At 31.5% G+C, this 14,307-nt stretch overlaps 1 protein-coding gene across 1 annotated transcript in view; it reads left to right on the top strand.

Moving 5' to 3' along the window:
- LOC143235046 (CD63 antigen-like) overlaps positions 1 to 14,307 on the top strand; it is a 30,623-nt gene continuing 16,316 nt past the window's right edge. The window contains exons 1-4 of the mRNA XM_076472798.1: positions 1 to 204; positions 5,117 to 5,305; positions 8,062 to 8,136; positions 12,555 to 12,656. Coding sequence (XP_076328913.1) covers positions 136 to 204; positions 5,117 to 5,305; positions 8,062 to 8,136; positions 12,555 to 12,656 — 435 coding nt within the window. The 5' untranslated portion in view covers positions 1 to 135. The remainder of the gene's footprint in view (positions 205 to 5,116; positions 5,306 to 8,061; positions 8,137 to 12,554; positions 12,657 to 14,307) is intronic.

The raw sequence follows: 14,307 nt of genomic DNA, 5'->3' as shown, positions 1-14,307 counted from the left end.
ATTCGCTCACATGATTTATGTGATAAGTGTGGGAAATCACGATAAGCAAAGTATAAACTTAAACTAATTCTGTATATATTTGAAAATTCGGTTGTGAACGTGAAAGAGTGTTATTGGTTTTAAAATTAGAAAGGAATGGGAACAGTTCAAGGAGCGATGGCTGTTATAAAATATTTGCTTTTTGCCTTTAATTTTATTTTTGTGGTATGTATTGCCGTTGTATCGCCGTTACTGCGTTTGCGTTAGTGTTCAACAGTTCAAGTGTTGTGTTGGTAATAGATGATAGTCGATACTTTATAGACAAGCAGTATATCTCATTAGTGTTTCTGTTTTAGACTAATTGTTAAAGTCTGATATAGAAATGGTTGAGAGTGTCGATATTGGCATGCATGTGGATGCAAGTAATAATTGCTCAATTAGATTTGATGTTTACTGCAAATCGGGAATAATAATGTTTAAGTTACAAGTTTAAAAACAAACTGAAGAGTTGCAGAAGAATATCTTTTGTGAATTGAGCAACTGAATTAATAGGAGATACAGAAAAGTGTGAGAAGTTTAAATTGACTGCTATGGTGCTAGTCTTGGAGTATTATAATTTATAGAGCTTGAATATCAAGCAAGTTAGTCAAATTGGAAATTAGAAAATACAAAAAAAGGGTATATGAAGTAATTTTGGTCTAAAATGTGAAAATTAAGAGTAAGCAAAATGTTAGGACTGGAGTGGGATCTTTTGAGGGACAGTGAAATAAAAACAGTGATTATTATGAGATGGTTTGGTTGCTAAATTCTCCTCTTTTTTCTCTCTTAATTTTAGCTATGGAAGATGAACAATATAACTTGCCAGATGAAAAAAAACAAAACACCTCAATTAAGATCACCTTAATTCCAGACATTTAGAAAGTATTTAATAGGATATCACATTAAGGGCTTATTTAAAAAAAGAAAATGCTATCTCTGTAGATAGGGAGATAAGTTAGTTCATTGAGTAGAAAAGTTGTCTAGATAAAAGAATGTAGAGTAAGAATGTAAGACTGAATTAGTGTTACAAGCTGGAGGTACCTGAGGACTCATTGTTAATGTTAGAACAGTTGCTCTGTTTTTTATTTATAACGATCATTTGTTGGCATAGATGAAGGATTTGTCAGTAAATTACTTAGTTGCTGATGATAATATGGTTTTAGGTGTTTGCTGTAAAGAGAATGGTTTAGTAAATGATTTAGATCCTTTGAGTTGAACAAATAAATAACAGATGACTGAATTATAAGATACAAATTAATGGATGTTGGTTGTTGTATGAACTGTAAGAATGATATTGATAGGGGTAATTGTAACAGCATCATAGAAGTAAATAATCCTGGTGTTCTGGTCAGTCAGTCTTTTTAACCCTTTCTCTGTGGGCTTGGTATAATGTACTTAAGTTTGTCTACACATTTGCACATGTTAAGTATTTACACTATAATTTTTGATATAGCAGGTGTATCCTCACAAAATTTTGTATTATTTTAGTAGATATTACAAGTTTTGTATACACAAAATCAGATTTTGTAATGAAATATTTTTACCAAAGATTTGTTTTTGAAAATAGTCTTTTGCTACTAGTCTGAGTATAAAGTGATTTCATGTTATGATTAAGAAAATTATTCTTCATTCCCAATATCTCAAATATAAATATAATCTGTAAAATTTCTTATGCACATTTCCAATGTTTGTTTTCAGTAAAACTTTATTTTCTATACTGTAGCTGTGTGGAGTCTGTCACTCTTAAGTTTTGTAAATGCACACACAGATATATAAAAATACAAGTTGCATTGACACAATGCACATATACATGTATCCAGTAATATAAAACTAACGTTTAGTCTTCACTGTCTTGGCTCTGTTTTAGTGGACTAGTATTTTGTAATATACAGTTGCATATCTATTATACATTTATATATGTGTATAGCTTATTATTATTTAGAAATAAATTATTAAACCTATTTTTTCTAAAAGTAAGTAAAGCAAACAGTTACCATTTGAACTCTGCTGCTGGATGTAGGTTGTTAAGTCTTTAAACTTTACCACATGGAGGATGTCAAACAAATTTTTTTTTTTTTATGTTTTGTATATATAGTTGAATAACCAAAAAATATCATAAATAACTATTCTGATACCATAGAATTTCACTACAGTTTTTTAAGATTAGTAACTAAAGTGTATTTAGACTAAAAAGTATGAAACTTTGAGTGGACTAAAGACACAACCTACCTTCTTGAAATCTTGGGTCAAAAGAATGTGGTAGTCTTTCTACAGATTGAAATGATTGAGAAAACTACAAGGGGGACATTCTAAGCTGTTCATTAGTTGCATGTCATATATTATGGTGATAGTATATGAGGGACTGTTTCAAAAAAAAATGGAAAGAGTTGAACAGGGGCCACAGTGTTTGATTCAGTACATAAGCCACATTTTGACAAAACAAAAATATGAGGTTCTTGTTTTATATTCTAGCCTGTCAGTATTAGTAATTTGAGTTCCTACTTTGTACACAACTATACACTTAGTATTTTGACATCTAGTTTAAACAGTGCTGCATTCAACATACCATATAACTCACTAAAATCTATATTTGTGTTCTCAAAATGTATGATTTTAAGAAATTAACTCATATACAACATTAAACTTTGAAATATAATCTACAATTTGATTTCAAACTTATTTATTGTACTTAATGATGAGATTGGTAGGAAAATGGGACACAATTATAAATTTTGACAGATCAAAAGACATTCTAAGTTATGACAGTTTTATTTTTCAAGTTGAGTGGTTGACATTTAGAATACCTGCAGATCTGTTTAATGTAGTCAATTTAAGGGGATTCAAGGAAAAGTGTGATAAATATTTAAAAAAGAAATGGATATGAGGACATTTTTATTACTATAATATTTTTAAGTTTAGGGAATAGAATAAACTTCATAGATTCTTAAATATTGTTATAATTATATCATTTGACTTTTAGTTATAATCAGTATGCCTATAAAGGTATCCTTTTAACTGTGTAGTTTCTGTGCTAATCTGCAAGGCATTTTGGTTGTTTAGTTGCTTTATGTATTATAAAAAAATAATGAAAATGTGGATGATGTAATTAAGGAAATACACTGAGAACACCATTATCAAAGTGTTGCTTATAACAAGTTTAGTTTACTAGTTATGTCGTATTTTACTGTATCTAGCCAGATACACCAGCAATAGTAGTTTAAACAAAAGTAAAATTTCTGATAAAATATTATCCACAGGTTGAAATAATTATTTTCAAACCAAAATTAAGAATTAAAGGTTTTTTTCTTTTATTTATTTATAGAGATAAGGACAGAACTTATGGTCCAAAGCAGTCATGTATTGTTAATATGTACATATTCATAATTTACCTTGATGTGGACAAGATATATGTTTAACAACTAGAACTTTTGAAATTGATAGTTAGCACTCATATAACATTTCATATAGAAAATAGTTTTTGGAGGCAGTTTTTCTTAAAGATCAATAAAGTGTTTTGTCAATAATTATACTGATGTCCCTTCAACACTTGGATTTATAACTATACTTTGTGGTCTAAATAATCATTTGAAGTTTACTGTTCAACAATTTTGTTCAAATTGTAAAAAGGCATGCATGGTTTGACATTCTCAGTTAGTAAGTTTTTTGTGTTGAATTATAATACTAAATAACTCTTGAGATAACTCGCCTTTTCATACAAAAATTTTATCTTCCTTGTGTACCTACCTATGCGATTATGTCACTAGTCTTGAGGTAATTTTCACTTGAATGCACAAGTATTATGAAGTGTGATGATGATGTCGTGACAAAAGCTCTTGGCCAATAGGAGTGTGACACAACCTTATGCTGCTTTCTCAAAATCTGCACCGAGACAGGATAAAAAACAAATGCTGAAACTATCTGTGGTGGTCCTGCCAGGTGGGGTGTTCTGCAAGATTACTTGAGATATCTTCATGGAATACAAATGTACTCGTTTATCTAAGACTGTGCCAATGTCATGGACTATCAATGAAAATGGAAATGCCAGAGAAGGGACTGCCTATTTTCTTTGGTTTCAACTTGCCAGTTTTTATAAATAGGGATTTGTGGTCATCCATTGCTCTGCCTCCTTTAAAAGACTTTCCAGTTGTTAGCCTGGTGAAAATTTGGAGTATTTGTCTAGTCTTCTGCTGTGGTTTAAATTATTTTTTTGTCATTTCATATCAAAGAATATTATGATGAATGCAAGCACATGGAGTTTGTTTTGCTTTTCTGTTGCTGGAGGGCTTTTCTAACATGATTACATCATAAACAAGCACATTTCATGTTAAGTACATGAATATGGATGAGTTACCTCAAGACTAGTGGCATGTAAACTTCAAGTGGACTCAAGAAAGATAATATTACTGTGTGGGAGGTGAGCATGTATCTGAAGCATATATTCAGATAAGGAAAATTTAACATTTGAGATATTTGAATGGAATACACTGTGAAACTTGCAACAAATTTCAACAGAGAAAATAAACAAAATGATGTTGCAGTATAATAAGAAAGGAGATATAATCATCCTGTATATGATAGTGTAGTAAATGTTGAAATGTTTGACATTATATGCATAATCAATTAATACTGAGAGGGTGTACCATGCATTTTGTGACTGCCACAGATAGTTGGATACAGTTAAATGTATTGATGAATGTTAATCTTTGAACTGTGTATTAGATCAATGGTTCCCAATTAATTTCCAACTGAAGACCAACTGGTTTTGATATTAACATTTTATGGACTGTCTCATACAATGTGAACTTTCTAAAGTATGTTTAGATTATGTTGTAAAATAAATTATTTAGTAGGTATATTTTATCATTTTATCCTCTTTTTTTTTTTAACCATTTGGAAACCCCTGTATTAGACTAACATACAAGTACTTGATCAAATTGTATAAGACTTCTGAGTATAACTGTAGACTAAACAGTGTATGTCTGCGTCTAGTCAGAAAACTGTATTTAGGAGAAGATCAAATTAAATTAACCTTTTTATTATGTTGGAAAGTTTCTGTTTTTTCAACTGATGCTAATAAGTTTTTTTTTTTCTGGTTTAGATTATGGGTATTGTTCTAATTTCTGTTGGAGCTGTGGTAAAGATAAAGGCATCAGAATATCTAGACTTCATTCCTAACAAGTTTGCATCACCTCCAACCCTGATTATTGTTGTAGGGGTGATTGTTTTTATCATTGCCTTTTTAGGGTGCTGTGGTGCCATTAAAGAAAACCACTGCATGGTTGTGACAGTAAGTATTTCATTGATAATTTCATTCATTGCCATGAAAAGTAAATACATGCAAATCAAAAGTAAATATTTCTTATTATAAAACAACAGGTTGCTATACATGTTGCCTGTGGGTATCTGCAATACTGTAAGGAAAAATTGACTTTAGGACTTCCAGTATTGAGGGCAAGTTTCTGAATTCTTTTTGATTTATTTTCAGGAAGGTAAGATGAAGCATTATAATTTGTAAAATATTTTAAAAGTGTGAAGTTTTTAATTTTTAGCAATAATTATTAAAAACCTATATGATGTAAATTAATTAAGCTGTTTCAAGTGTGGATAATATTTTGATGGCTAAGCATGTACGAGGTCTGTTTAAAAAAATACGCAGACTGACGTCATAAAACAAAATGTACTTTATTTAGAAGTTACAGGTCTGGGACCCCTTCAAAGTACTCTCCTCCCCAACGTACACACTTATCCCAACGGTGTTTCCACTTGTTGAAACAGTCCTGGTATGCTTCTTTTGTAATGTCCTCCAGCTCCTTCGTCGCATTTGCCTTAATCTCGGGGAATCGTCTCAAATCTTCTTCCTTTCAAGGGTCTTTTGAGTTTGGGGAGCAAGAAAAAATCGCAAGGAGCAAGGTCGGGTGAGGAAGAACAGTGATCGAGTGTTTGGGCAAAAACTCACGAGTTATGAGGCACAACTTTCGCAGCAACTCGGTGCATCTTCAATTTCTCGGTCAAAATTTCGTAACAAGATCCAACTGATATCCCACACTCTTCAGCAAGCTCCCTGACAGTCGGACGTCGATTTGTCCGCAGCAGGGTATTGATTTTGTCGACGTGTGGGTTGTCAGTTGACGTGGAAGGACGTCCAAGACGCTCATCATCTTCAATGGACTGTCGACCATCCTTAAAACGTTCATGCCACTTGAAACATGCTGTACGCTTCACAGCAACATCATCGTAAGCCGTGTTAAGCATAGCAAAAGTTTCAGTCGCAGAGTTTCCAAGTTTAACACAAAATTTCACAGCAAGTCGTTGCTCCTCCAGGTCATTCATTCTGAAATCCACCAAACAAAAAAATCGCACTTCACTTAAAACCGCATAGCTAATACACAAATGAAGATATCTGCAATTGGGAAATGGCGTCGTAATTAGCTGATCTGTGCGAACCTAGCGACACCAAGCGGATTCCACTGGAACCAACAGGAGCCTCGCAATTCAAACAGTCTGCATATTTTTTGAACAGCCCTTGTATAATACTTCTGTAAATAAAAATATAAGCAGAGGAAGCTACATTTTTTTTTATGATGATGGATATGTTACAATCTTTTCTATTGTAAAATATTCTTAAGTTTGGATCGTAAAGATGTGCTTACATTGAGGATTTAGAATTTCCAAAATGAAATATCTTTTGCCCCTGATAATGTAGGAAAATAAGGGAATAAAAATTATCTTGGAGCACCAGGGTATTTGAAAATAGACCTACAACTAAGGGTAAGTAAATTATAGTATCTTGTAAAATTTAAATCTACAAACACAGATTAGTAACAAAAGCCATTCATATGCTTAAGGCAATAATATGTAACATCAAGAAGGATATCTTTGTGGAAAAATAACACAAGATTTATATGTTACTTCCATGACATATTGCTCAAGTTTTACTTACCTTATACAGCTGTAGAGTAAAATGAGCATTTATGGCATTAAGTATGCAAATGTATTAGAGAAGCCACTGGACATAGTGCCTGTGGGTTTCTGCAATGTTAGACTGTTGAAATTAACAATGCAGAAACTGTCATAAGTGGCTTATGGAAAGCAAGTAGGGGATGGTGGTGTGTTTTTGACATGATAGTATTAAGTTGTGACCTTTTGCAATGGAAATTATGCTTCAGTGTCAGTATTAAGATGCACTGGTCATTAGACATTGCATAATTGGAAATGGCAACATGGACTGTAATGAAATGGTAAGTCTCAAATTGTTTTAATGTAACATACCAACCTTCATATATCAGTGAATAGGATGTTCAAGAAATTTCATTAAATATGAATGAGACAAAACTCAAGTTCAGGTTTGTTTTTTTCTGTACATTTCAGTTGTCACCCAGTATGTAGGACAAACAATTCTTATTATTGTTATCACCAAAAAGTGAGAAGAAGCATAAAAAAATACCAAAGCAAAAAAACATTTAGCGTGAAGGATTGGTTTAGTTGGAATTTGTATTTGAATGTAATGGTAATACTGAAAAATAAGTTGTCTATTCAAAATTATACATTTTCTGAGGTGAGCTTTTGTAATTCATTATGGTTTTTAGGAGTAATTTAGTTCATAATATTGAATAAGTTTTATATTTTTACATGTTATGAGTATGATAGATTTTAAATTTTTAACAGCTCAGTTTATTTGGAAGGAGGGGTGGAATAGAAGAAATTAAATGTAAATTTTATTTGCTTTGGACTTATAACAAAGCTAGTATAAATATGGAGAGTTTTAGCATTCATCAGATAGATTGGTGTGTGAATTTTACAGATGCTATTTTTTTAAAAATTCATCAAAATATTTTCATTTATTGGTTCATTAAAAGCATATATAATGTTTATATGTAGCTGTATATAATTCAGTTTAAATTACTTTGTCACATGTTTGAGTTTACCAGTATGTATTGCACTCAAAAAGTGTGGATTGTAATGTTAAATATGAAACTTTTAAAGGTTATGCAGGGTTATTCTAGATATGATTGATCTAAAAAGTAAATAATTGAAATTTTACAGTTTGCTGTCCTTATTACTCTGATCTTCATCATGGAGTTCTCAGCAGGAATAGCAGCATATGTCTACAGAAGCCAGGTTGGCAATGAATTTTATTAGTTCATTGTACTTTTTTTTCTTGATTTGGTGGAGAATTATTATGTAGCCTCTATGCCTGTAGTCTCTAAACTCTTGGTCAATAAATTTGTTTCAGTCAAAAATGACCATTGAACATCTTCACCCATAAACTTGTTACTGCTATTTTCAGGCTTGTTGAACTTTTAAAACTATAGAAATTTTATTCTTCTGGTCAGAAAGACATGTTAATATAAACAACATACTATTAGTACTTCTGAGCAAAATGTGATAATTCTTATCATGGTGATTGTTTGTATTGTCTGAAACTTGTGAACATGGTCATTATTTGATATAACATACTGATACACTGCTGGCCAAAATCTTAAGGCTAATGAATATAAAGAAAAAATATGAATTTTGCATTCTTAGACTCAAACACTTATTCGAGTAGAGCTTTGAAAGATGAAAATAAGAAAAGGGAAAATAAAAATAAACAACTTTTTTAGCATTTAATAGAGAAAATGTGAACACTGAAATTAGCCTGAATACTAGCTGGTCAAAAGCTTACAACCATACCAAAAAGAAGTCCAAAACAGGGTAGGAGATGCCCAACATGAGGTCTCAGTAGTGAGTTGCATGGCTGTCATTGCGAATAACTTCAAATATTTGCTTTGGCATGGTCGATATAAGGCTGGCTGGAATGTTATTGCAAGTGGTGAAGATGGCTTCACAAAGATCATGCACTGTTTGGAATTGACGTCCATTTCTATAGACTTCCCTTGCCATCCACCCCCAAACATTTTCAATAGGGTTCAGTTTCGGCAAACACACTGGATGGTCCAAAAGAATCAAGTTATTCCCCATGAAAAAGTTCTTTGTCCTGCAGGCATTGTGGATTGCAGCATTGTCTTGCTAAAAGATCCAATCATTTCCACACAAGTGAGGGCCTTCAGTCAATAAGGATGCTCTATCCAACATGCCAATATAGCCAGCTACTGTTTGATCCCCCTGTATAACCTGAAGCTCCATTGTTCCATGGAAGGAGAAAGCACCCCTAGATCATGATGGAACCTCCTCCACTGTGTCGTGTAACAAATTTTTCCAGTGGGATATCCTTATCGTGCCAGTAACATTGGAAGCCATTTAGACTATCCAGGTTAAATTTTTCTCATCAGAGAACAAATCATTCTTTTACTTTTCTACGTTTCATGTTTGGTGCTTCTCAGCAAAGTTAAACTGAGCTGTTTCGTGGTGTGGAAGGAAGTGTTGCGTTTGAAGACGTTTAAGGTTTATAAAGCCTTTCTCTAGTAGATGCCGTCTCATTATTCTTGAGCTGCATTCTGCGTCCGTAAGGGCCTTAATCTGGTTCAACGATCGCTGATGTCTTGCCGGACAACCTGTTGAATCCTTCTGCTCAACGCCAGCGAAATTATCTTTGGCCGACCACTTGAAATTCTCGTTCCGCATCCCTCAGGGTCTTTCAAGAAATTTGCAACAGCACTTTTACTATGCCCAATTTCACCAGCGATGGCATGTTGTGAGAGACCTTGCTTTTGCAGCTTGACAATTCTGTTATGTTCAAACTCTGTCAACTTTTTAGCCTTTGCCACGTTTTTACCCAATGTTACACAGAAGATGTCAGTGGGAGATGTTGACAACGCTAATGTTTGAACACAAATGACTAAATTTGTTACGTGTTTACCGATTAATGCTTCGTTTCAGTATGGTCTTAAATTTTTGACCAGTTACTATTTAGGTTAATTTCATAGTGTTCACATTTTCCCTATTAAATGCTAAAAAGGTTTTTTATTTTTGTTTTCCTTTTTTTTTATTGTCATATTTTGAAGCTCCACTCAAATAAGTGGTTGAGTCTAACAATGCAAAATGCATATTTTTTCTTTATGTTCATTGGCCTTAAGATTTTGGTAAGCAGTGTATCTGGTTATCAGAGTTTTGTGTTTCACCCTGTTATCTTTCCTGTAATTCTTTGACATGAAATCGGGTTTTTCAGTTTACTTTTTTTCTTTACTGTTTTGGTTACATTGTAATTAATAAAAGAAATCGTAGTTCATATCAAGATTTGTGTAAACAATCATCAATATGTATAGGGACTCAGTAATTGGTCTATGTATTATCATGAAAAAGGTAAAGAGAATTTGAAAAGCATATTAAAATAAAATTACTCTTGTGTTATTATCAATAGTATATACAATATGGAATATTTTATGTATTTTGTTGCATGAAGAAAGATTATGCATTTGAATGTCAGGGTATGGGCAAAGTTTTTTCAGCTGAAGTTAAAGCATAGCTAAAGGTTATCTTGAAGTTATAACTTTCTTCTGTTTTGTAAGAAAAAAACATTGAATATAATGAATTTTATATTAATAAAAGTCCAGTTTTATTTGGGTAACCATTTTTGAACAGGTCACTGGTTAAAGGCCATGTCATTGCATTTGTTGACTTGCTGTCAAAATTTTATTGAACTACAATTTATGATTATCTCCTTAAGTTTATCAGTTCTATTTGGACAGCCATTATTGAACAGATCAGTCATTGCATTTGTTGACTTGCTGTCAAAATTTTATTGAGCTACAGAGTATGAATTTATCCCCTTAAGGTTTGTATGAAACTGTAGATTACAATTCAGTTTACATTATTTAATTTCTTAATTTAAAGCAAATAATAAACATGCCTAAACATTGATTTTTTGGGCCATGTAGTATGTTGAATGCAGTACTAGTTATAATTAGATACTTGTGATTTCAAAATACAAAGTGTATAGTTTTGTACAAATTACAGACTTAAATTACTGATATTGACAAGCTAGAATGTAAAATAGAAACCTTTTATCCATTCTGTTTCCTGAGCTATGGTGTGTGTGTATATATATATATATATATATATATGATACATAATCAAACACAATGGTCCTTGCTCACTTCTTTCCATTTCTGAAGTAGTTCCCTCTATATACTGACTTGTGAATAACCAATTGGAAGCTCATAGTGTCCCATTGGTGATTTTCTCAGCCATTTTCAACTATAATGGTGTCCTCTCTTTCTTTTTGAGACAAACCTTCATGCTAGTAAGTTGAACCTTCAGCCTGTCCAAAATTCCTTTTTGATATAAGTACAGCTTAGTTACTAAACTTGATAAATTATAGTGGAAATCTGTGGTATTGATGAAGTAATTTGATTTTTTTTTGGTTATTCAAATGTATATATAAAACCTAAAAAAAAATAATTTACACATCCTCCATGTGCGAAATTTAAGATTTAGCAAGCTAAGACAAAGTGTAAAGGTTGGTACAACAAAAAATAGTTTACTTTATTTCTATACCTATTGTTCTGTGTTTTAAGAAAATAAGTTTAAGAACTTGTTTGTAAATAATAATAATCTCTGTTCATATACAACTTATGATAATTGAAAGTGACTGTATTCTACCAAATACTAGTCTGGTAAAAAAACAAAGAAGATGGGTCACTGTAAAAACTAAATTAGTTTTATATTATTTGATACAGTAACATGAGTGCATGTGTGCAACTTCATTTTAACTTCTGTATTGTCAGCCAAGCACGGCTGAAAGGTTAGTATAATAAAAATAATAAATCTATATAAGTGTATAATAGTGTGAGATTTAAAATATTTAGTATAAACATTTTTCTTTTCATTTTATAATTTGTGGTTATTTTAGAACAAAAATGGCATAATTTATATTAATTTCCTAATTTTATATTGTGGTTACAAGATTGATCAAATTGACTGAACATATGCAAAGACATATTAATGAAAATAACATAAAACAAATTCTTATAAAGAAACTTTTCAACAAAGTATCTGGATGTTATATGGACTTTGCATGTGAAATTTGAATATTTTCTGATACTTAAGTATTTTTAATTTAAAATGAAAATTACTTTGCTTGTTAACAAGATAGACAACTTTGAAAAAAAAAGAAAATTGCAAAACAAATTCTAATGTTTATGCAAAATATCAGATTTTTTTAAAAATAAAAACATTATAATGTTTGCTGATAATATGCCAGATTTCATGAACATACACTTACTGATTTAAAAGTAATAATCTGAAGACTATAATAACCAAAAAAGGGTTTATGAGGTCAGTTCCAGGGATGGAACCCATGCTGGAAAGGGTTAAAATGTATAATATTTTTTTAGTTCTAGCTGTGTGTGTCATTCTGTAAACTGATTTTGGTTTTTTTTTCACTTGCAAAACTCGAGTTATTTTCAGTTTACAGTTCATTGTAGTTATTGTTTTTGTGTGATGTCGTTTTCATTTTTCAAATTCAGGTGACTGTCAGTAATTTTAGAACTTACTATGATTAGCATGTAAAATGTTTTTCAAAGTGAGGTTACTATGTGTTTCAAAACTATATATTTGAGTGGTTAGTTTACAGTAATTTTTTTCTTTTGATGTAGCTTAAAGATTTCACCAGAACTCAAATGAAGGAATCATTAAACAATTACAATGCAACAGAACATGGTGGTGTAGGGAAAGCTTGGAATGAAATGCAAAGAAAGGTAATCTAAAAATATTTTAATCTAATATTCTGCTCAGTTTCAGAATCATGTTAAATTTCAATTTAAGAGTTGGGCTTATTCAGTATGTTTTAACAAGTTTGCCAGTATAGCCTGTTAAATATTTTGTTACTGACCTTATTTATACATTTGTAGTAACATGTACACTTTTTAAATCTATTCAGATTTTTTACATTTGAAAATGATTGTTAAATGTTCTGTTTCTACAGCAATAATTTATTTTTGCTTATTGTTGTAATCATAATTTAACCTCTCCCCCTTCTGTTTTAATTGACCTGATATTTGTTTTTACATGTTCTTTACATTTTTGTAGTTGTACATTTAGTGCTTCTAACAATTTTTTTCAAGTTATTTGATTTTGTATTAGAAGTAACTGAAATAGGGCAGTTAATATGGACATTATTAGGAACAAAAAGAGGCCCAGCATGGCCAAGCGTGTTAAGGCATGCGACTTGTAATCTGAGGGTCGCGGGTTTGCATCCCTGTCGCGCCAAACATACTCGCCCTTTCAGCTGTGGGGGCATTTTAACGTGATGGTCAGTCCCACTATTTGTTGGTAAAAGAGTAGCCGAAGACTTGGTGGTGGGTGGTGATGACTAGTTGCCTTCCCTCTTGTCTTACACTGCTAAATTAGGGACAGCTAGCACAGATAGCCCTCGAGTAGCTTTGCAAAATTCAAAAACAAACAAACAAGGAACAAAAAATTATGGTTATTGATGTTATCTCCTTGATGGAACATTGGTAGGTCTATAGACTTACTATACCATAATCAGGGATTTGATTTTCTGTGACTTTGTAACAAATACCTAAATGTGGTTTTGCTATAAAACAAATGGACATTGGTTAAAATTGATTGTAAGGTTATTAATATTAATGTTAAAAGTAGTTTGAATTTCATGGAAATTTTGAATGACTTGATACTATGGGTCAAATATCATGATAATGAAAATACAAACATACCTACATAGCTTAGTGATTATTCAGGGTTTGCACTGGTGCTTGAATAGCTCTTGAAAACAAAAATTCATTTTAAGTGACATATTTAGGTTTAGAAAAGATAATGTTTTGGTGGAAAGTGCTTTAAATTTTTATGTTAAAATTTCTGGTTTTAATTTATATTGTATATAGATCTATTAAAAAAACAGCTTGTTTAAACAAGCAAATGATTTTTAGTGAAAATCAATCACAATACCGTTGTTAGGTCTATTTGTAATAAAAGAAGTATATTGTGTTTTGATGTACTATTCTGTGTTTTAGCATGAGTAGTTACAGTAGTGGATAAGTATGCAGTGTATTGGAATTTTTTAATATGATAAAATGTTTCCAGTAATGCTGAACTTTTAAAACATTTAGAGATAATGACAAATTCGAAAATTTAATGCTGAAAGACTTTTCAAATGTACAGATTAACTGTGAAATGTAGGACAGTGTTGAAGTCCAAAGGAAATGAAACATTACAACATATATATCGAAAATAAAAGGTTTTAATATTTAATGCATTCTTACTTTTCAGAGTATTTAATTTTTCCAGTGTTATTTTAATAACATGCCATAACTGTAACAATAGAAGCTACATATTGTAAGTTGAGCATGCAATCAAATGAAATTCAGTCTTGTAAATTCCTCTTTTGGT

Source organism: Tachypleus tridentatus, chromosome 12, assembly GCF_004210375.1.
Source record: "Tachypleus tridentatus isolate NWPU-2018 chromosome 12, ASM421037v1, whole genome shotgun sequence".
Lineage (NCBI taxonomy): Eukaryota > Metazoa > Arthropoda > Merostomata > Xiphosura > Limulidae > Tachypleus > Tachypleus tridentatus.
This window is presented reverse-complemented; position numbering and strand designations above follow the sequence as displayed.